The sequence below is a fragment of the Candoia aspera genome, chromosome 3, assembly GCF_035149785.1.
Source record: "Candoia aspera isolate rCanAsp1 chromosome 3, rCanAsp1.hap2, whole genome shotgun sequence".
In the NCBI taxonomy this organism is placed as follows: Eukaryota; Metazoa; Chordata; class Lepidosauria; order Squamata; family Boidae; genus Candoia; species Candoia aspera.
The window spans coordinates 162,270,900-162,292,322 of NC_086155.1; the positions used below are offsets into that span (position 1 = coordinate 162,270,900).

The following is a 21,423-nucleotide window of genomic DNA, read 5'->3' on the forward strand; positions in this document are numbered from 1 at the left end:
AACTCTAACTTATGGCTCCATTTAATGGTGCACAGGAGAAACATAGAATATCTCCCAATACTGTAATAATATTTGTTTAATGCAGCAGCAGGGGCTCTGTTCAGAGCAGGGAAAAGGAAGGGAGGATATGTTGATAAATACCTGCCTTTCCTGATGCTTTTTTTCCACAGGAAACTATCTGAACATGATAATGCCTCACTTACTTACTGGTGAGAAAGCAGCAGTGGGGAGAGGTTTGGATCTGGGAAAAAAGCCCTCTCGCGTGCTCGCTCTCTCTCTCTCTCTCTCCCTCTCTCTCTCTCTCTCTCTCTCTCTCTCTCACACACACACACATTCTGATCACGTTTAAATCTCATTTCTGCAGAACAATAACAATGAGTTGACCCAAGTTGCTTAGTTCTCTGCTGAAGTGGTAAGCTCATGCCTGGTCTATGTGACTTGCATTCATATGTAGGGGATTTGTATGACTGAATTATTCTTCTAAATAGAAAATTAATTCACAATAAAAAGTTTCTAACACATAGGATCCTATTTCCTAGTTTTCTATGTACAGCCAAGACACCAACTGATCATCCCCCTGAGAATTAAATCGGGCTTCTGGGCTGCAGCTACCTGTCCATCATGTTTTGGTTCTCTTTGTTTAGTAGATATAGTACACATGCTATATACAATAGAACTTACATGTGACTATCACAGTACAAAATACAAGTATCAATTCAGAATGGTTCATATATTTAAATTGTTGGGTTTTTTTTAACAGACATGATTACAAAGGTATTATCTTTTCCCTGTAACCAACATCAAGAATGATACAGGAAATGCCAGCTACTTTAATATGCACATGCCATTTTCAGTTGATGTCTGGAATACACTTGGGTACTGGATACTTAATTCAAAGTTTAAGTTGTGATTTGGACAAGAGTATTTTATACTTTATGTTTGCTTCCCATGCAGAATCTGTATTTTTTTAATGTAGTTTTTCTGTTTCAGTTTTTCTGTGGTGCAAACTTGGTTCTGCCACTTTCAGTACTATATTTCTTATTCTTTACATTCGTTCTTAAATAAAATCTGTAGGAACTTCTTCTGACTTAGCCTCTCCATTTTTAAGAATATAGTCCAAATATATATATTTTAATTCCTGCATGTTAGTAGAAGGCAGTTTGTTTGATTTTTAAAAAATGGAAAGTTATCTTCATGCTCTACATACATAAATAATAGCACAATAGGGAAGGAAGCTGTGTTAATATTCCATAAGAACTAATAATTACAATGTGAACATTAACTAAAGTTTATTATTTTGATTGCCAAAACCCAAAATACATCAAGAGACTATTTGGGAGCAAAGTAGTGTGTTGTATGTATGTATGTATGTATGTATGTATGTAATTTATAAGGCCACCTGACCCCATACAATATTAAAACAATTTTAAAATAGAAACAGCAACAAGGGTTTGGAAAGAAATGCCAATCTCAAAACAGAGCGATATGATATTCACATCCCGGGAAAAGGCTGGGTTTTAAGGGCTCTTTTAAATAAGGCCATGGTGGGGGCCAAACAAATCTCTGGAGAAATGTTGTTCCAGTGGAAGGCATTGCAAGAGAGAAGATCCACTTCCTGGATCCCACCAGTAACTGTTTAATGGATGACATCTGGAGCATGCGAACTCTGCCTGATCATAAGAATGGGCAGAAACTACAGAAGGCAGATGATCCCTCAGATGACAGGTCCTATACCATTTATCACAGAATTGGATGCAATTCATAAATCGTACGCTCATTTGTGATCTGCTTCAGGTATGTTTCTCTTCCTCCTTCAGAGTGGAAATACAACAGTGAAAGATGGGGATTTGAGTGATGTAAGTTGCATCTATAACATGATTTGGTGGATACATTTTATAATATAGCTGCTGGCTTTACTTGATATTTGGAAGTATTGCTAATTAAGGGGTGTATTAAGGAGTTCAATTGACTGGAGATCTTGCTTTGAGCCTTATTTGTGCTTGGGACATGTATAGTGTAATTGGTTGGTCTATATGGAATTAGTAAATAGTTTCCTCTGTTCCAGCATTCCTATGGAATGTATGAATTGGCTTGTGGGAGTCACATATGGAACCTCTGTCTAGGATTTAATGCTCTAGATGTTGAACATGAAAACCTGTGGAATTCTAAGGAAATTTAATGGTATATATGTAGAACCCATTCTGATTTGGAATCCACAGTGATCAGGATTCTCAACTGGGAATTCTACACAATTGTCTAGCAGCAAAAAGTTGGCATGATAGCCCTATGCCTTTCAAACTTCAAAAGCAGTTAATCATGTTTCAGTCTTCATGTCTTCATAGTCAGTGCATGAGAGGTTCATATCTTCTTGCTAAAATCCTCAAATATATGAGAGTATTTTTTTTCTACAGTAATTTTACTGTACAGAGCCAGTTTGGTCTAGTGGTTAAGGTGCTGGGCTAGAAACTCTGAGACTCTGAGTTCTAGTCCCGCCTTAGGCATGAAAGCCGGCTGGATGACCTTGGGCCAGTCACACACACTCAGCCCAAGGAGGAAGGAGTATTAGGCACGTTTGCTGCCTTGAGTTATTTATAAAAATAATAAAGGGATAAAAATTAAATAAAATAAATTTTGGCAAGTGAAAATTAAAGATACAAGTATACACAGATATCTATAATAATAGATGTACAGATAGGGAGTTCTATTATAGACTGACATTTACTGATGGATATAACATTTTAATCCAAACCAAGTAAAATATGCAAAGTATTACCCAGAGGGATGTTAATATTTTAATATATGCACACTTTGTTTACATTTATTTATTTGATTGATTGATTGATTGATTGATTTCTATAGCCACCTATCTAAGCAAATGACTCTGGGTGGCTTATAATAATTATAATCCCCATGCTAAACGTGGTTGGCAGAGGGAATCCCAGACTAACCTTTCACAATATGACAGGGATGGGGAGATAAGACTATATTCAAAACAGCATCCAATTGTCAGTATCTTGCCTTATAAAATGTATAGAAGCTTAGGTGTTCTCAACTCATGGGCTAGCTTAACTGCTAAAGTTTCCTCTCTAGGGAATTGTGTAAGGGAACTGTCATAAAACTTCTGCACTCAAGAAATCTATGAAATATGAACTTTTAAAAAAAAAAATTACACTTTAATAGAATAAGTCTTAAGTAGGAGAAATTAGAGCAGTTGCCCCAAAAGCTGGGAGTTTTGAAGATCGTGCTGGCTGGGGATTAAGGGAACTAAAGTCCAAAATACCTGGAGTGCATCAAAGCTGGACGTTCCCATTGTTTGTACATAAGTATGTAAAAACATTGAGACGAAGCTAGATTTCTTTGATGCGGATCATAGGATAGGACGATCAGTAGCGAGACTTTGTGACTTCATAAATGCGTGCACTCTAGTCCCGCCCACTAAGAGCCTATCCGTATAAAAGGTCCTCGGGGCTCTTCTCCAACTTCAGAGGAGGCTCCGGCAAGGGGCGAGGAAGGAGCGATCTCGTTGCTGACAAGCGCAAAAAGTTAAAAAAAGGTTGGGGAATTTTCAGGGCAACCGCGGTAGTGAGAGGCTTGCGCGGCCTCTTACGCCTCACACGTTATCGGAAGGGAGGAGGGCAAATGGGAGAGAGAGGCACAAGCCGCGGGACCGCTCGGGTGGGTGTGCATGGGCGGAACGGGGGATTTTGCAGGAACAGATATCAGAAGTGTCGCCCGAGCCAGCAATACATAAAACGCTTGGAAACAATTGCGAAGCCGCGATGGTTTGGCCCGATGGGCTGTTGTGGTGGCTTGGCTGATCGACAGTTGCTGCAGGGGTGCCCGCCCTAAGTAATTTAGCAACTAAGTAGCTGCGCGTTACTTACTGAGGGCAGAAACCCTGAAACCGTAAATGTTCTTTCCAAGCTGCATTCTCTAGAGCCGCCGAGCAACCATCCCCATCATCAGCATTCTGGAGCCCATCATGCTCTGAGATGGCCGGGTTAAAAAGTCTTATATCTGAGAGCTGCCGTTAAGCTTGGGGGAGGGGGGGGGCTGTGTGCCAACTCCAAAGAGTGACCTTTAAGGAGGAAGCGCTTGCTGGAGTTAAAAACAAGATTTCAGTGTTTCAGTAATATGTGAGTGGCAATTTCATAATATATACTAATTTGCAAGATTTTTTACCTATCATGAGGTAAAATATATAATGATTTTGTTCAGATATAAGCTGAGGATGCTCAGAAAGGGTACAGGTATGGTTGGAAGGTCCTCTGCCCAAAGTTCCTTTCTTGATGTATCACAGCTAGCAATTCTCTCCTAGGATCAGAATCAGAATTGAAAAAGAACATTTAGACCACTGAGTCCCAACTCCTTGATCCAGGCAGGAATCCAAATGAAAGAATCCTGAAAGATTACTGTCTAGTCTCTGCTTAAACACCTCCAGTGAAGGGGACCTCAAAAACCCTTCTGAGTAATTATTTCCATTGTCAAACTGCTCTTACAATTAGGAAGTTTTTCCTACAATCAGAAATCCATTGTTCCAGATCCTACCATCAGGGATGATAGAGTACAGATGCTGGCATTCACATCCTTTCAGATACTTGAAAATTGCAATCACATCCCATCCACCTACTCCATCTTAGGGTTAAACATTATTAGGCCTGTGTGAATTTCAGTCAACCTGCCATACTGAAGGCCTCATGCAGGTGTGCAACTGTCTCAACATACAGGAGTGTTGAGCCTGGGCTGGTCTACCTTGGTCACTTCATTTCAGTGGAAATTATTTCTGGGCATGCACAGCTACCACTTTTCCTGAGCCAAGGACCTTCACTGCTCTGCTCTGTTTTGCTCCACTGGTTAGAAGCAGGACACTGAAGTGTTTCAGCAAGAAGGTTTGAAAGAGTGCTTTGCTCAAATCTTCATCAAATCAAAGGATCTCTTCAAGTGTTTGTTCAGCCCTGTTTCACATTCCACGTTCCTTCAATCTGTCTTCATAGGATTTCATTTCTAGTTACTTTATCCTCCTCTTTATTTTTTTTGGGACTATTCTAGTTTGTGTGAATCCTTGTTATAATGTGATGACTAGAATTTGAGAAGTGTCTCCCCAATGCAGAATAGAATGAAATAATTATTTCCTGTGATCTAGAAACTATTTTTTTCTTCATGTAATCTAAAAGTACATTTGCTTTTTTTGCAGACATATCATACTACTGACTCATATTTAGTTTGTAATAAACTATAGTTTCAAGATATTATTCACTCTTATCAGGCCAAGTGTTCCCCATCCTGTACCTATGCATTTGCTTCTTGAATGAAGTACTTTGCATTCATTCCTGTTATATTTAATTATGTTATTTACAGCTCATTTCTTTAACCTATTTTGAAATATCTTTCTTAGAATATTAGCTAACCTTCCCAATTTCCTGTCATCTGCAAATCTGGTAAGTATTTCCACCATCTCTTCATTCATATTTGAGAGCACAGAGGCCTACACTTAACTAGCTTGCTATCAGAACGTTGTGGGATATTTTGTCAAATGCTTTGCAGAAGCCAAGAGAGTCTGTGTCTACAGAACTCCCTCAATCTACTAAGGAAGCTATCCCATTAAAATAATAACATCAGTTTGGCAAGACTTGCCAAATCCAGACTAAATTCTGATAATCACTGCATTGTTTTCAAGGTGCTTACAGCTTTATGACTGCTCTAGAATCTGTAACGATGTCAGATTGAATAATTTAATTCTTTCAGTCCTCTTTCTCTTTGTAGAAGAGAAGCATTTGCCCTGTTAATGTCAAGCTTCAGTTCTGTGTTCATCCTACTCTTTAAGATGCCTGATGAAATTTATAACTTCTTGCTGGAGAAGACTGAGCCAAAATAAGAAGTGACTAGTCCTACCTTTCCATTATCTATCAGTATTTTGCCATCTTTCATTTCTTTTCCTTTTATTTTAAAGAGATATGAGGTAGTCTGTTTTACTATTTTAACGTCCTTTGTCAAACCTCAACACTTTTTATGCTATAGTCATTCCTCTCAATCCCTGCCATTCTAGCTCCCTCTGTGCTCTCCTCCTTGATGGCCTGGCCCTTTTTTCACATCCTATATGTGTTCTTTTTTCAGATTTCTGGTAAGCTTTTTGTAGCCACAGTGGCTTCTGTTGTCTTCGATTTCCAGTGCCTCCCCTTGAACTGTTTGTAGTTGTTTTTGGGAGTGAACTGGCATACTAGTTTGTCTTTACTCACCTGTAGTTTCCCTTAAAATCAAGAATTCCAGCATTACATGATTACTTTCCTCTAATATATCAGCTTTATCACAAACTTTTCCACACCAAAAGATATTTGATGATCTTATGTCTTCAACTGCCCTCTGAAGGTAAAAGTTGTCAGCAAAACAAAGCAGGAATTTTCTGGAAAATCCATGTTTGACAGCTTTTGTCTCTTAACAGATGCTGAGGCATTAAAATCCTCTGTCTGCATAAGGCTCCATGCCTTATTAGAATATCTGCAGTTTGCTTTTAGAAAGCATGATCCACATCTTCTCCTTGGTTAGGGAGGTAATAGTAGACCCCCAAAAGAATATTGTTTTCATTGTTCCTCTGTTTAAAATCTGGATGCTCTGTATCAATTCATTTGGGGTTCTGAGCAGGTATGGATACTTTAAACTTACATTGCAATTTATAGTGCAATTTCTCCTCATTTCCTATTGCTTTTCTTTGTTTAGTGTACATTTGATTACTATATTCCAGTAAGACTGATCTCACCAGATCTCTATTGTCATATTTCCCTTCCTGTGGTAAAAGTTCAAGTTCCTTCCATTCTTTACTTTCCATATTCTAATTATTAGAACATAGACCTTAAACTTTACAAGCCATTTTTTCCTAATTTTTCAATTAGTGGTTTAACAGGCCCTGCTACAACATCACTCACAATTCCTTTTACACTGTATACCTTTATTTGATATCCTAACTTCACTGTTTTTTTCTGGATTCACTTTAATGTCCTCCTGATCAGGCTCCCCATGCTTCAGTCCAACATATTTTAACTGATTTATTTGCCATTAACTACTCAACATTACTTGCAGTTAACTACTACTATATCAAGTAGAAACTTATTCCTAAGAAGATGGGCGTAAGATTGTACCAAAAGTAATGAAATGTTGATTTTAAAATTCTGATCGAGGTTCCAGCTAAGTATACAAACTAAAAACTCAAGTACTAATGGAATCCAGAAATGCAACGGGAGAATTCTAGAGCCATTAAACTTGGTCCTGCTTAATTGTCACTTATTTGTTAGACCTTTTGTTTGATATTATATACACGTTTTCAAGAAGTGACATATTCAGTTTAAATCTGATGGAGCTTTTGAAATTAATGTTCTGACATATTGATCAGATCAATCCATCAACTTTCAACAGATTGTTTCAGAGCCCTCTTCTACCTCATTAAGATTTTTGAAATAACTTGTTGGTTGATGACACAAAAGAGAATTCCACCCAAAGTTTGTATGCACTAGGCTTTTTTTTCCCCTATCAGTCAATTCAGCAGTCAGTAGGAGAGGTGCATGTAAATGCACATGAAGCCAACTTGACTAGACTGGATTTATAAATGCTCTAAGGATAGATCCACAAGTTCTATAAAAGTGGCTCTACAAATACTATAAGGCTAGATCAATGTTTTATGATCTGGTGCCTTCCAAATACGTTGGACCTTCCAGTCCTGTAATCTTATAATCAACACTGGCAATGCTTACTGTAAGTTTATAGCAGTTGAAATCCAACACATCTGGTGCTCCTGGCTTGGGAAAGGCTGAAGTACAGACTATAGAGATGCCACAATCCTTTTTCATTCCATTTCTTTCCTTCCAGTTGTGAGTTTGCAGTTTCATGTTCAACTGGCAACAATGCATACCGCAAAGCCCAGGATGGTGGTCCCATATGGCCTCAAGACTCTACTCGAAGGAGTGAGCAGAGCAGTTCTCAAAGCCAGTCCCTCCAACATCACTGAATTTGCTGCTGAGTATTTCAGAGAACTGATAGTTTTTCGAGAAGGTTTGCCTTTTTTGTTTTAAAAGGTTAAATATTGGCCAATACAATATAAGCAAAACAATGATCATTCAAACTAGTGATGTCTTTATATTAGCTCCAATGTGAAATGTATTCCTCACTTCAGAGGTTTTGGTCCATAAATTGATTGCCTTTCTCCAACTTTTCTTTCCAGAACATCCTAATTTGGATATCAAAGAACTGGTGAGAGAATTTCATATGACAAGAGGTATGAGATTACCATTAAACAATGATTGTTGCCAGGGCTACACATTATTTAATGTCATTTCTTTTGAGGGGAGATTTTAAAGAAAATATCAATGTAATTGCTGAAGCTGTGATTGAAAGTAGAAGAGAGCTTTTCTCCCTTATATTGTTTTTACACTGAAAATCCCCCTGCCACATCTTTTCCCCAGAAAAAGTAAAATAACTAGGGAAAAGGTGATTTTTATTTTTTTGCAGCACAGAAAAGGCAACAGAAGAAAGGCTCTGACCCTGTCAGTTTTCCACTTACATAACAGCCTTGGAGATTTAAGGGCTCTAAAAGTGATCCCAGAAATACAGAGGAATTATTTCTGTCCCAAATGATAGTTCATACACAATGTCTTGTGGTAGATGATAATTGAAGCAGCTAAATTTGATTTGGAGAGCCTGTTGAATCTGTTTACTTCCAGGACAATTACTAGTAAGAATATGTGAGATTCTGAATATTAAGGTTGTTTGATAGGTGCACTTGCATTTCTGAAGTTTGTGATTGGTTCAGATCAGTGTTTTTCAAACTTGGCAACTTAAGATGTGTGGACTTCAACTCCTAAAATTCCCCAGCATGATTCCTTAACAGAGAAGTTTGAAATGTTCCATGCACAAAACAGCTAGTTTTGAATGGCCAGAGTTAAAATGGCCAAGTTTGAAGAATACCTCCAGCAATTATGGTTGAAAAATAAGGGTTGAAAAAGGCCCTCTGTTGACTTCTGGAAAAGCTTTCCTTCACATCTGGTTGATCTTGTGGACTCAGAAGCAGGAGTGGTTTACTATTGGATTGGTGACAACCCAGGGAATACTAGAGCTATAGATGGGCCAGGAAAGACAACCTTGAAGGAGGCAGTGGCAAATCACTTCCATCCTGTTGCCAACAAAAATGCACAGCTATGTCCACAAAGTCACCAGGACCTGAAGTCTACTAGAAGGAAATTTGACCTTTTATTGCAGTGCAAAGAAAAGGGATTATTCCAGTTATAGGAATGTGGGCTGAGAGTTATGAATGGGCATGTGAAAAGTCACTGTGTGAATAAAAGCTTTTGCATTATGTTTGAACATTAATGTATGTATATAAGTACATATGTCTAAGGGTTCAGGCTGTGCACAAAACAAGAAAATTTTGTTCGTCATGTTCTGGAGGTCCTGCAAGACCATTTCAGATCAAGCATGATTCAGCTAAACCAAGACTTGGACCAGTTTGGTTGACTCATGGTTTGGACAAAACAAAATTCAAGTGAGTGAGATAGCAAGGTTGATGGGTGTTTTGCTCCATGCTTGGATGGAAACACCTATAACATGTGTCCTTTGGTTCAGGCACAGGCCATTCCAAACCAGCTGTTTTGTGCACCAAACATTTCAAAATTCTCTATTCAGGAAATATTTTAAGGTTGTGCAGTTGAGTAGGGTATGTTGTGTGGTTGGTGTAGAATGTATGTGTGTGCGTGAGAGAAGACAGAAATCTAGAACATTTCCTGAAAGAGAACATGGCCTTTTTGCTATATGCATGTGTGTTCGTGTGGATATTGTCTGTCTGTCTGTGTGTCTGTCCGTCCATCCATCCATCCATCCATCCATCCATCCATCCTGGTTTAGATTATAAATCTGAAAAACCAAAGATGACTTCTATTTGTGTGAATTAAATACATTATAGCAAAGAAACACCAGATATTTTTAAAAATGACTAGGTTCTGGTAGCACAAAATTCTTGGTTCTGTAGATTTGTGTGTTTGCCAGAGCCTACTGCTTCATACTTTCGTTCACTGAAACAGAGATGAGAGACAGATTGGGCAAGTAGAGAAGGTAATTTTAGTGCAGAACAGGAAAGTCCTAGGCACTGGGAGCATTTATAGAGAGGATGTATAAAAGGAAAGATTTCAAGTTTCTGCTAGGGTTGAAATTGTACTGTATCACAGTGGGAAAACTTACGTGTTAGCACGTTCCTCATCAGTCCAAAGCTTTCTCACTAGGACCCATGGAGTTAGATGTGTTAAAGCAGGGAAAAGGTGATGGAGTGCTTTCATTTGGATTCTAACTCTGAACAGAGGGTTGAATTTGATGGCCTCACTAGGCGCCCTGCAAATCTGGCATTCTGTGATTCTTTTAAGTTTCTTGTCTAAGTCCAAGCAGTTTTTGAAAGCCCATGGCTGTTCTGAATTATTTATTTTGACTGCAACTCTGAGGCTGCCTTGCGGGGATCCCAAGTTATTAGAGTAATGTGGGTGGGAATCCCAAAGGGTTTTAATTTTTTGAAAACCATTATTTTAACTTTAAATAAGACTAGACAACCCGTGACCCACTGAGTCATCATTTCAGAGATATTTCATTACCTAAACAGAGAAACAGAATGACCACAGGTGGGCAAAAAAGTAGTGGGAGCAGGAGCGACCTCTGATTTCCTGCCGGCTTCCCCGTTGACTTTGCTTGTGGGAAGGTGGCAGGGAGCATTGGAAATGAGTTTGTCAAATTTCAGTCCCATGGGAGAAATGGGTCCTTGCCACAACTTTGCCAAATTTCAATCCCTGAGGTAAACAGTGCCATCATCACCACAGAAGAGTTTGCACTTTCTGCTGGCTTCCCCATTGACTTGTGGGAAGCTGGCAGGGAGCATTCTTCTTTCCACATATAATGTAGGTTTGTACCATTTCCCCTCCCCTCATGACCCTCAGCAGAGCCTGGGTGAAGCCTTCTCCTTCTCCTCCTCCTTGGCTGACCCGCAGTACTACCTGCCACTTTGCTGGAAGAAGGGGGAACCAAGGGAGCTGCGGACATGAGGAAAACTGCACCCCCGCTCCCCATTCCAGCATGTCTCCAAGGGCCACCTCCCTCCAGGGAGGAAGAGCACTCAGCTGTTGACTGCTGGCTCCCACCAGCCAGCCCTACCTTGCCAGCAGGCATCCAAGTTGCTCCCTCATCCTTCTGTCTCTGCTCACCATCGTCAAGGGATTTTAAATTTTGGCCTTGCTGCCAGCTGATTGGGCACAGGAGCCAGAGGGAGGTAGGAAGGTTGTGACGATCATGTGACCTCGGCTGGCCGCAGTGGGGCAGCAGCATAGTGGCGCTGAAGCAACTACAACCTAGCCAAATTTCAATCCCATGGGAGTAATGGGTACTGGATTTCGGATGCATTCTGTAAGTTAGCCCATTTGAGGTACCTTGGTTCAAAAATTGTTGCCCTATGATGCATCATTTCACCTAACTGAGGGTTACAAACAGACGCAAGAATTTTAGCAGTATATAGATTAAATGAGTAGCTGGCATGCTGTAAAGTAGGTAGTTAGCCCCTCCAAATCTTCATTGCCAAAAATTCCATTGGATTCCACATAGGCCTGAGAGGCATTCATCTAAAATAAAAATGCTTTAGCCACAATCATTTGTAAACAATGGCTTCTATTTAGGCATTGTGAAACAAAGCCATTATGTTTAACAGACTGGGATTAATACAAACTGTACTTTATATTGATGTGTGAACCTGATTGACCAAGTGTTTTTCTTCCTCCCCTAGCTTCTTGTACACGGTTTACTAGGGATGAGGTTTAATCGGTTTCAGAATTAAATGATTTCAGTAGTTATGGTCAGCTAGGTGCCTGTATTTAATAAAGTAATGCTAGCTTCAGACTGGGTAAGATTAATAGATAGAGATAGGATCTCAGTAGCCTTAATATCATTGTCCATGAAATGCTCAGTTCACAGGAAGACTGGTGTGAGTGTGTGTGTGTATGAGGCAGAGGGAGAGGGAGAGAGAAAGAGTGTTCATGTTATATGGAACATGATCCTATAGCTTAGCTTTGGTGAAGACATCTGTTCAGTTACCTCACTGGTGTCCCATTGTTCTACATCTTAGATATAGCAATGTTATGTTTTTTAAAGCATTAGAGCATATTTGGTGAAAAGCAAAGGCATGTATCTTTGCATATTTCTCCTTTCACTTCTTGGCAATTTCTTTTCTCTGCACCTATTCTCTCTTCCTAACTACAGTATTGGTGACAGATGCTGGATTCTCATCTGTCAAAAATACAGATGGCTCATTTGGCTCATTTGTGGCTCAGGGTGGCTTTTTTGCACAACATACTTACAACTTTTAGCCACGGTTTACTCAATCTAGTTTTCTGGATTTGCACACAGGGCCGCAACTAGGGTCTGTGTCACCTGGGGCAAACATGGATTCTGCGCTCATTTTGGTGCCCCCTCCAGCGTGGTGCCTGGGGCACATGCCCCGCTTGCCCCCCGCTAATTGTGGCCCTGTTTGCCCAACACACCAAACAAATTAACCAAAAATAGCTTGGTTGGTAGGCTAGTTTGTGGTCTACTGTGTCATGAAAAAATAGCACATGTGATCTTGAATTTGTCTTTTACTCTATTTCTGATTGAAACTCCTGGATATTTTTACAGCATAGTCTATATACTGCAGTAGTTTAAATTAGAAATGTTTAGTAGTTCTTCATACCCTTTGCTGTTCCTGGGTGCTGCTTTGGTTCCCCTTTGCCTTTTCCCCTTTCACTCCATTGTTTCATCAAAACAAGAAACCCTCTCTACCACCACCAGAGGTCCCTCAGGTCTAGTTGGTCTAGAATGCCTTCTCCTTTTATCTTGTTCTGCCTGGCTATACTATGAAATCACTTTCTCCAATTTGATGCCCTTCAAGTATGTTGGACTGTTAACTTCCTAAATCCTCCCCTAGCTCAATGGCTGGCAGTTATAGGAGTTGAAGTCCAACATATCTGGAGGGCATCCAGTTGGAAAACGCTGTTTAAACACCCCCCACCCCGTGAACTACCTGAAATTTTAGGCATAAGTTCCCAGTCTGAAATCTTATATATAAGATATTTATCTTTGCCATAAGTACTCATAGTTGGGCTAAGACTTGGTGATTCTTAAGTTAGGTTTACATAACATGCTAAATCATAGATATTTCTGACTTAGCATGATGTGATTTGTAATAATCACTAATGGTTTAATGACAGTGTGAACCTATTTATTTGTAGTTTAAGCCTGGTTAAAGAAAACATGACAGTCAGAAGTTTGAACCTGATTTAGAAGTTGACCCATTTTAATGAGCAGATCTTAAGTTAATTGTGACAAACTTTTCCACTGATTTCAGTATTTTTTCCGTTAAGACCAAATGCAAATCTGAACCGTAATTAAGTATTATAGCAGGTGGCAGTGCCTAGATGACTCTGGCTGACCTTGAAAAAGCTAAGTAGGGTTGGGCTGGGTTAATACATGGACAAAAGACCATGATGGATTAATGCAATGGCAAACCACATCCATATGTTGCCAAGAAAAAACACAGGGATATCCCTGAGGTCACCAAGAGTCAGGACTTTAGAGGAAGCAATTACTACAACTAAAATGGAATTCTCCAGATCTGCATGTCTTCAGCTTTTAGAATTCCTAGCCAGAATGGTTATGGTCATGGCTGAGAATTCTGGAAGTTAAATCCACATAATGGGATGGTGCCCAGGTTGGCAAAAGCTGTTTAAAATCAAGTTTACATTTCCTTTTGACTGCTTTTTACTCTTTGGACTTGAAAATTTCCTTTAACTGATAATAATAACATTTGCTCCTTTTGACACAATATGTGGCATATTTTTTATTATTTTTTTCTTTGTCATTTGATTTACGAACATCTAACATGATTCAGCAAGTGCTCCCGATTTAGCTCATTCTCCACTAACTTGGTGCCTTCTGAAAGCATGTACTAGAGTACCTTTCATCTTTGGTCATCACTCACTGGCCTAAATTGTCCTTCCAACTCAATGATCGTGTGACTAACCAAGTCAATTTCAGAATGTCTGGAAGTACTAGATTAGGAAGAGTGATTTAATAAGTGGGGGAAATGGAAAGATATAAAATACTAGATAAATTAAGGAGAGAAAAGAAGTTGAGCAGTTTCTGCAGGGCTATATTCATTGCTCATTTAGCTTTTGGGTTATCTAGCAGGAGTGGTAAATTTTCTAGAAAGGTTACCAAAATACTTAACATCCCCAAAAGTCGCAGTGTGGGTTTTAGGCATGATGCAGAAATAGGTAAGTGTTTTATACATGATGCAGAAATAGGTGTTTTATACATGATGCAGAAATAGGTAAGTGTTTTATACATGATGCTTCCTATGATTATTCTCTTCACATGACAAAACATTCTGTGCCTCGTCTTGGCAGGCACGTTGCAAGTTTTCTTCAGTTGCAGATTTCTTCAACCTAAAATGTATTATAGTATATAAGTAGCTATGACAACCATCATTAAATGTGATGGCTACTGAATGTGTGGCTAACCTGAGCTCTGGTCACATGGCCAGTGACCATCATTCGTAAGAATTCAGCCTCCCCCAACTTGGTGACCTCAGTGGATGCTGATTTTGCTAGCTGAGAATTTTGGAAGCTGTAGTCCCAGTAATCTGGATGTGGATAGAGTCCAACTGCTTGCTTGATGCAGAATGCAAAAGCATCTGAGAGATTCCTAATTCTTGTCCAATCTGTGCTTAAACATCTCCAGGGAAATAGAGCTCACTTCCTCTCAAGGCCATCTGTTCCATTCTTGATCATGCAGTTGCTATTAAGAAGATTTTCGAATAATTTAATCAAAAATTGGTTCCCTGCCATTTGGACCCATTGGTTCTGGTCCTGCCCTGTGGAATAACATAGAACAAGTCTGTACATTTTCTGTGTGTCAGCACTTCAGTCTGAAAACAGTTATTATTTACTGCATTCTTCTTCATAGTAAACTCACCCAGCTTTTTAAACTATTCTCATTTATTTTATTTCTGGACCTCATGACCCTGGTTGCCCTCCTCCATACATACTTATTATATGGTAGAATGATTGCATGTAGGCTGCACACTTTCATGTAGCCTAAGAGTCTATTAAGATCTTCAGCAGCCGCATTCTATTAATTGTTCACGTTCAACGTATAGCCAACTCAGAAGACTTATCCCATGTATGAGTCTATTTTTTATTTATTTATTTATTTTATTTTCTCTCTTATCTTGCCTTTATTTTTTTTTATAAATAACTTAGGGCGGGTAATATATCTAATCCTCCTTCCTCCTCCTATTTTCCCCACAACAGCAACCCTGTGAGGTGAGTTGGGTTGAGAGAGAGTGACTGGCCCAAGGTCACCCAGCCGGCTTTCATGCCTAAGGCGGGACTAGAACTCTCAGTCTCAGCCCATTGCCTTAACCACTAGACCTTTGATTCCTAAATGTAGAATTTTACATTTTATTCTCACTAGATTGGCCATGCTCATCAGGATCATTTTAAACATCTATTTTGTCTTCTATTGTGCTAATTACCCTTCTGTTTCCAGCAATATCATCTGCATATTTGATAAATCATTGTTCAGTTTCTTTAAACAATGTAGGGCTAGGAATGAGCCATGATGTGGAACTTTACTGAGAATTGCTTTCTGAGTTGGCACAAAGATAAACCCTTGTTGGTTTTTAATGAACTGTAGATTGATTTAATGGTAATGTCTGGCCAACATTGTATCATTTGTCAACAAAGGTTTCAAGGGAGATCTTGTTAGATGCTTTGCTGAAACTTGGATATACTTGTCTATAGTACTGTGATCTTGGCAATAATTAGGCAAACTAGTTATTTTAACTAAAAAAGAAGTAAGGTTGATTGTGCATGACTTACTCTTGACAAACCCATGCACATTTTTAGTAATGCCTTCTTTTCTAGATACTAACAAAGTGATTGCTTAATAATCTGATCTTTTGCACACACAAAAAAATATGGACAGCAGGTTTATGGATCTGAAAGCAATAAACACAGAAATGAAGTAAAAGCTGAAAGGGCTTATTATCCAAGGCATAGCAAAGGAGTAACTTTAACTGTAAAGCATAATATACATAGGAAATAGCCATAGAAAAGGCAAGAAAATAAGACATGGCAATGTTCAACAGAGGAGTGCAAATACAGGACAAAATCTCAATCTGTTCAGTAACTGAGAGCCCGTCTTCCTTAGCAAAGGTGTTCCCTGGATTATTCTGGCTGGTATATAGCACCTTTCCCACATAGGTCTGTACTGAGCTCACTCCAAGAAGGTTTCCGAAAGCTTATATGGCAATTCCTTATCCTCCTAATAATACACATTTATTATTTATAAATGTTAAAGATTAAATTTAATTAAATTAGTTAGTTAATTAATTAAATTTAATTAAATTTAAGCTGTTGTAAACCAGGAAACGGTGAGTTCTAGTCCCGCCTTAGGCATGAAAGCTGGCTGGGTGACCTTGGGTCAGTCACTCTCTCTCAGTGCAACTCACCTCACAGGGTTGTTGTTGTGGGGAAAATAGGAGGAGGAAGGAGGATTAGGTATATTCACCCCCTTGAGTTATTTATACAAATAATAAAGGCGGGATAAAAAAATTAAATTAAAATAAAATAAAATAAATAAATTTATACTTCTTTTCCAGAAGTGGTTGCAAGTTTATGTGTGGTAGCACCAGCTCATTTGTCTGCCCTCCCTGCCAGATGGCAGGCCTTGGCAAAGTATTTCTAGAAGAAAAAGATAACCCTCTTGAGCTAAAGTGCAGGAGAAAATAACCAGTGAGAGGGAGAGAGTTTTAAAGGCTTACATACTTTGGGGAAAGCTAAAGCTACTGAGAGCAAGTGTCAGAAGAGACAGGAAAGCCCAGGGGAAAGTGGGCCCCACCATTTCAACCTCTTCCTCTTCTGCAATAGCACTACATCTGGTTGGTCCAATAAATATTGGACTGATCAATCTGTAGTTTCTAATAACAGGACACAGAGTGAGAAGCTGTTTGTCAAAAAGGAAAGAACTCTGCCTACCACATTTATTGGTTTCCAGGGTACATAGAATGTGGGGTTCCAAGATATTCCATAAGAACTTTAAGAAGAGTCTTCCTTATGTGGAATCTGATGGAGTATTATCAGTGCTGTTCATCCTAACTAGGTCAGTGTTTTTCAGCCTCAACAACTGTAAGATGTGTGGACTTCAATTCCCAGAATTCCCCAGCCAGCAAGTCTTAAAAGTTGCTGAGGTTGAGAAACACTGCTCTAGTTTTTAAAGCAGGCTTTTTTCCAACCTACCTCATAGTAATGGGTATTAAAACTTCTCTAGGCAAAGCTTGCACTTACAGCATCTGACTCCTCTGCTTACAGCTTTTCTACTCAGTATTTGAATAGCTGGTGGCCAGACAGTGGGTCACCACATCAAATCTCTTCCTATGTTTTTATATATTAGGGCATTTTTTTTAGTGCAGCACTGAGGGTATTTTTTGTCTATGTTTACTTCTGTGGTATGCCAGCCAGAGTCACCTTGCTTGAGTTGGGCGGCCTTATAAATGTGTGAAACGAATAATTAAACAAATATGCAAAATGAATATGAGAAAGGGCCAAACTTGCCATGTGATGGATCATTACAAAAGCCTGCAAACCCTTTCTCATCTGCAACCGTGGGCCACTGTGTGCATTGAGATGAATGGAGTGACCTCTGGTTCCACCAATCATGTACGGCCCTGTGTTACTTGGCTTTCCTAATTGCTGATGAAATACAGACATTTAACTTCCAAAATTGGACCTGGAAGTCAGTGGCTTCCTTTGTGTTGATGAGGGTCTCTTTCTAACTTGTTTCACTTCTGTCTTCCTGCAGTGGAGGGATGGGCAGAAGGACCAGGAGCAGCAACACAAGCGATGCCCCGTTCTAAAAGGGCTGATGTTGGAGATGCATTTCGGTCAGACCTCGACACAATTCCAATTCACAGTGAACCCAAACGGAAGGAGAAATCGACTGATACAGAAGAGGACCAGATAAGCGAAGAGCCTCATTGTGAACTGAGCACCAAGACTACTCAATTCCCATCTATTGTTGATGAATTTATAGGAAAGGCTGGGGACGACAAGGGAGCAGGACTTGCCTATGTCCCAGCTGACCCAGCTCAGCTAGCAGCACAAATGCTAGGTAACGTTGACATGATGGGTGCTGAGCCTGAGTTGAAGGATGTGGCCATCTCTGTGCAGACCCTTCCTGCGTTGTCCCACACTCCCAGCGAGTCAATGGCCACGATTGCAGTTTCCCAAGTAGCTGCCCCTGAACCTGCCCCTGAACCTGCCCCAGCAGAAGCGGCTGCTGAAGAAGAAACACCTGCCCCAGCAGAAGCAGAAGCAGAAGCAGAAGCAGAAGCTGCCCCTGCCCCAGCAGAAGCAGAAGCAGAAGCTGCCCCTGCCCCAGCTGAAGCAGAAGCTGCCCCAGAGGAAGCAGAGCCTGCCCCAGAGGAAGCAGAACCTGCCCCAGAGGAAGCAGAACCTGCCCCAGAGGAAGCAGAGCCTGCCCCAGAGGAAGCAGAGCCTGCCCCAGAGGAAGCAGAGCCTGCCCCAGAGGAAGCAGGAAACAGAGCTTCTGCACATTCTCTCAGGGTTGCATCAGGCGCTCAGAGTCAGAGCTCCGTCCCAGGGGAAGTAGTTACCTCGGGCAGCCAGGCAGAGCAGCCACCTGCTGACCTAGTAGAACAAGCTTCCTCAGACCCCTTGCAGGAAGGAGAGCCACCCCCGCTACCACCACCGCCTCCTGATAAAGACCTGTTGCAGGCAGAGAGTTGCCCAAGTGAAATTGAGCTCACATCAGACATACACATCACACCCATGGGTGATGATGACCCCAGCGCTGGTGGAGAGCCTGTACCACGACCTTATGTAGAGCAGTTTCCACAGCAGATAGTCATTCCTTTTGTAGATACAGTAGCCTGTCTCTTAGATCCACTAACGGCTTCACTAAATGCAGGCCAGTTTACTAGTATTCTAGATCCATCTGCAGATGATGCAGAATGTGACCCTGACAGAATGGATACTACAGAGCAACTGAAATCAGCTGACCCAGGTTTTATTATGTCAGGTAAGAAAGTCAAGATATTTCTGAATCCTTCCTATTCCGTGTTGTAATATTTTAGCTCTGTAAGTAGTGAACATCTCCATCTCCTTGGGTGCATTTATGTTGGTGAGAGCCGGGAATAAATTAACAGGAAAGGGGTTAGTTCTCCAGCTATTGCTGAACTAGAACAGCCAACAGTCTCAACCAGCACAGTCGATATTGAGGGATGTTGGTATTGCAGTTCAGCAACATCTGGAAGGCTGCAAGTTTCTCCGCTCCTGCAGTACGGCTTTGGCCAAGAAAGTGCCTTGAGGACTGGAACTTACTTATTTAAATGCAAATAGCCATGCCAGTGCAGTGTTGAAGTAAATTATAGTTACTCTTGCTTTGCAGTGTTACAGGCCCACAGGACTTGTCTGGCAGAATGTGCATGTGTGGAATTTTTGCCTGCGGGATGCTTCTAGATGTGCAGTGGATTGTGAATAAACCCTAAAGCTTACCTTGCGCGAGTTTGTCCCAGTTTCCGGTTCCTGTATTATATTCTTTTTTGCACATAAATGGATAGGTAGCATGGGACAATATTCAGCAAGGGAACATTGGTATAGAAGATGTTTGGCCTTTCATTTTCGTACTAGAAGCTTTGCTCACAGTAGACTGCACATCTTGAATCAAAATTACATACATGCCCATGGCAGCTGAAGGAGAGTGAGGTGGTGACTGTGACTAACTTTTTTTAACTCAGTAGTAGACTCAGCCGTGGCATTAACATGGTTTTTGCATTTAAAAGAAATGGTGGTGGTTGCCTGCGCTGTCCCATTAGGTCCAGTCTTCTCCAGATGCCTACAGAGGGTGGACTAGTTGCTTCTTACTTAGGAGCATGGGGTTGTTGCAACTAGAGGCCTGGTTTTCCTCCCTGGCAGGACCTCTTCCAATTATTTTCTGCCTCTGTAATAAGTGCCTAAGCCACCACTGTTCCCAGCTGGAGAAATGTTAACGTTTCTTATCCATTGACCTCTGATTGCAAAATCTCCTAAGAATCACATTCTGTTAGAGAGATAGGTAGGTAAGAAACAAAAGCATGTTACAGAAGAGAGAATGCTGAAGGGTTAAAAAAATACTGAGGCTTGGCATGGATGGATGTTTCAGCATTTTAAGCTGCCAGTTACTTGAGTTGGAGTTATTTTTCATCCAGCAGCTTTGCCCTGACTCACTGGGGAGCAGATTAGAATGGATTCATACAGGACCCCCTGACTTCACCTGTGGAGCAAGCCTGGAAAATCTAGCCGACTGATGTTATGCTGGCAGGGGACTCTCACACATGTTGAATGTTGGCAATTTGGCATTTCTTGTCATTAATGGATGACTTGAAGAAAATATATGTTCTGATTGGCCAAACCAGCATCTTTTTAAGCTTAACTGCAGCTTTATCACAAGTCACTTTGCTATTGTCCCTCCATTTTCACCATACCAAGGTCCAACTTTTTGCCTCTACAGACTCTCTCCTCTCTGTAACATGCTTCCTTGCGGCATAAAGTTGTGTGTAAGGGATATGCGTTATGACTGCAGTTCATACATCCTAGTAGATGGTCTTTCATGCCAGCAAATTTTTCTTTAAATTTTTATTTTATAGCCATGGCAACAAGCGAACCAGGACAGCCACCACCATATTCTAATGTGTGGACTCTCTATTGTCTAACTGATTTGAAACAACAAGGTCGTAAGTCACCACCACCTCCACCACCCCTTCCATCTGTTGGAAATGGTGCTCCTGTTCCCCAAGCAACCCTATTCATATCTAGTGGTAAGGACCAACCGCAGTATCTACAGCCGCAGATGATACAACAAGGTCAACCACCACAAGTGTCCTCTCCAACTTATGTGATGATGGAAGATGGGAAGAAGGGAAATGCACCACCTTTCATTTTAGTGGGCTCTTCTGTTCAGAATAAACAGGACTGGAAACCCATCCCAGGCCATGCTGTTCTAACACAGCCGGACGCTGCTGGTACTGTGAGGAGGTTCGCTACAATCCCCGTACCAGTCGCCAGGGCAGCAGATCCAAAAACGGCCAACCCCAATTTTAATCCTGCACAAGATAGCGGCAGGCCTCCAACTCCAGTTTTTCTTTCAGTTGCCATACCACTAGAAGATGTGATGAATGGGAAGAAGGGCTCAGGAGCTGGGGATAAAACACCTTTTGCAGGGAGTTATGGTATAGCAGGAGAGATCACATTTACGACTGCCTCCACATGCAGGAGAGAATAGCGAAACGGTAAGTGGATGTTCAGGGTTTGGTAGAGA

General features: G+C 40.7%; 1 protein-coding gene across 1 annotated transcript; it reads left to right on the forward strand.

Moving 5' to 3' along the window:
* Positions 1–7,861: 7,861 nt before the first annotated feature.
* On the forward strand, positions 7,862–21,423 carry CABYR (calcium binding tyrosine phosphorylation regulated). The gene is made up of 4 exons (XM_063300232.1): positions 7,862–8,040; positions 8,210–8,263; positions 17,908–18,216; positions 20,753–21,423. Exons 1-4 carry the CDS (start codon positions 7,893–7,895, stop codon positions 21,385–21,387), a joined length of 1,146 nt encoding a protein of 381 aa, XP_063156302.1. The 5' UTR covers positions 7,862–7,892; the 3' UTR covers positions 21,388–21,423.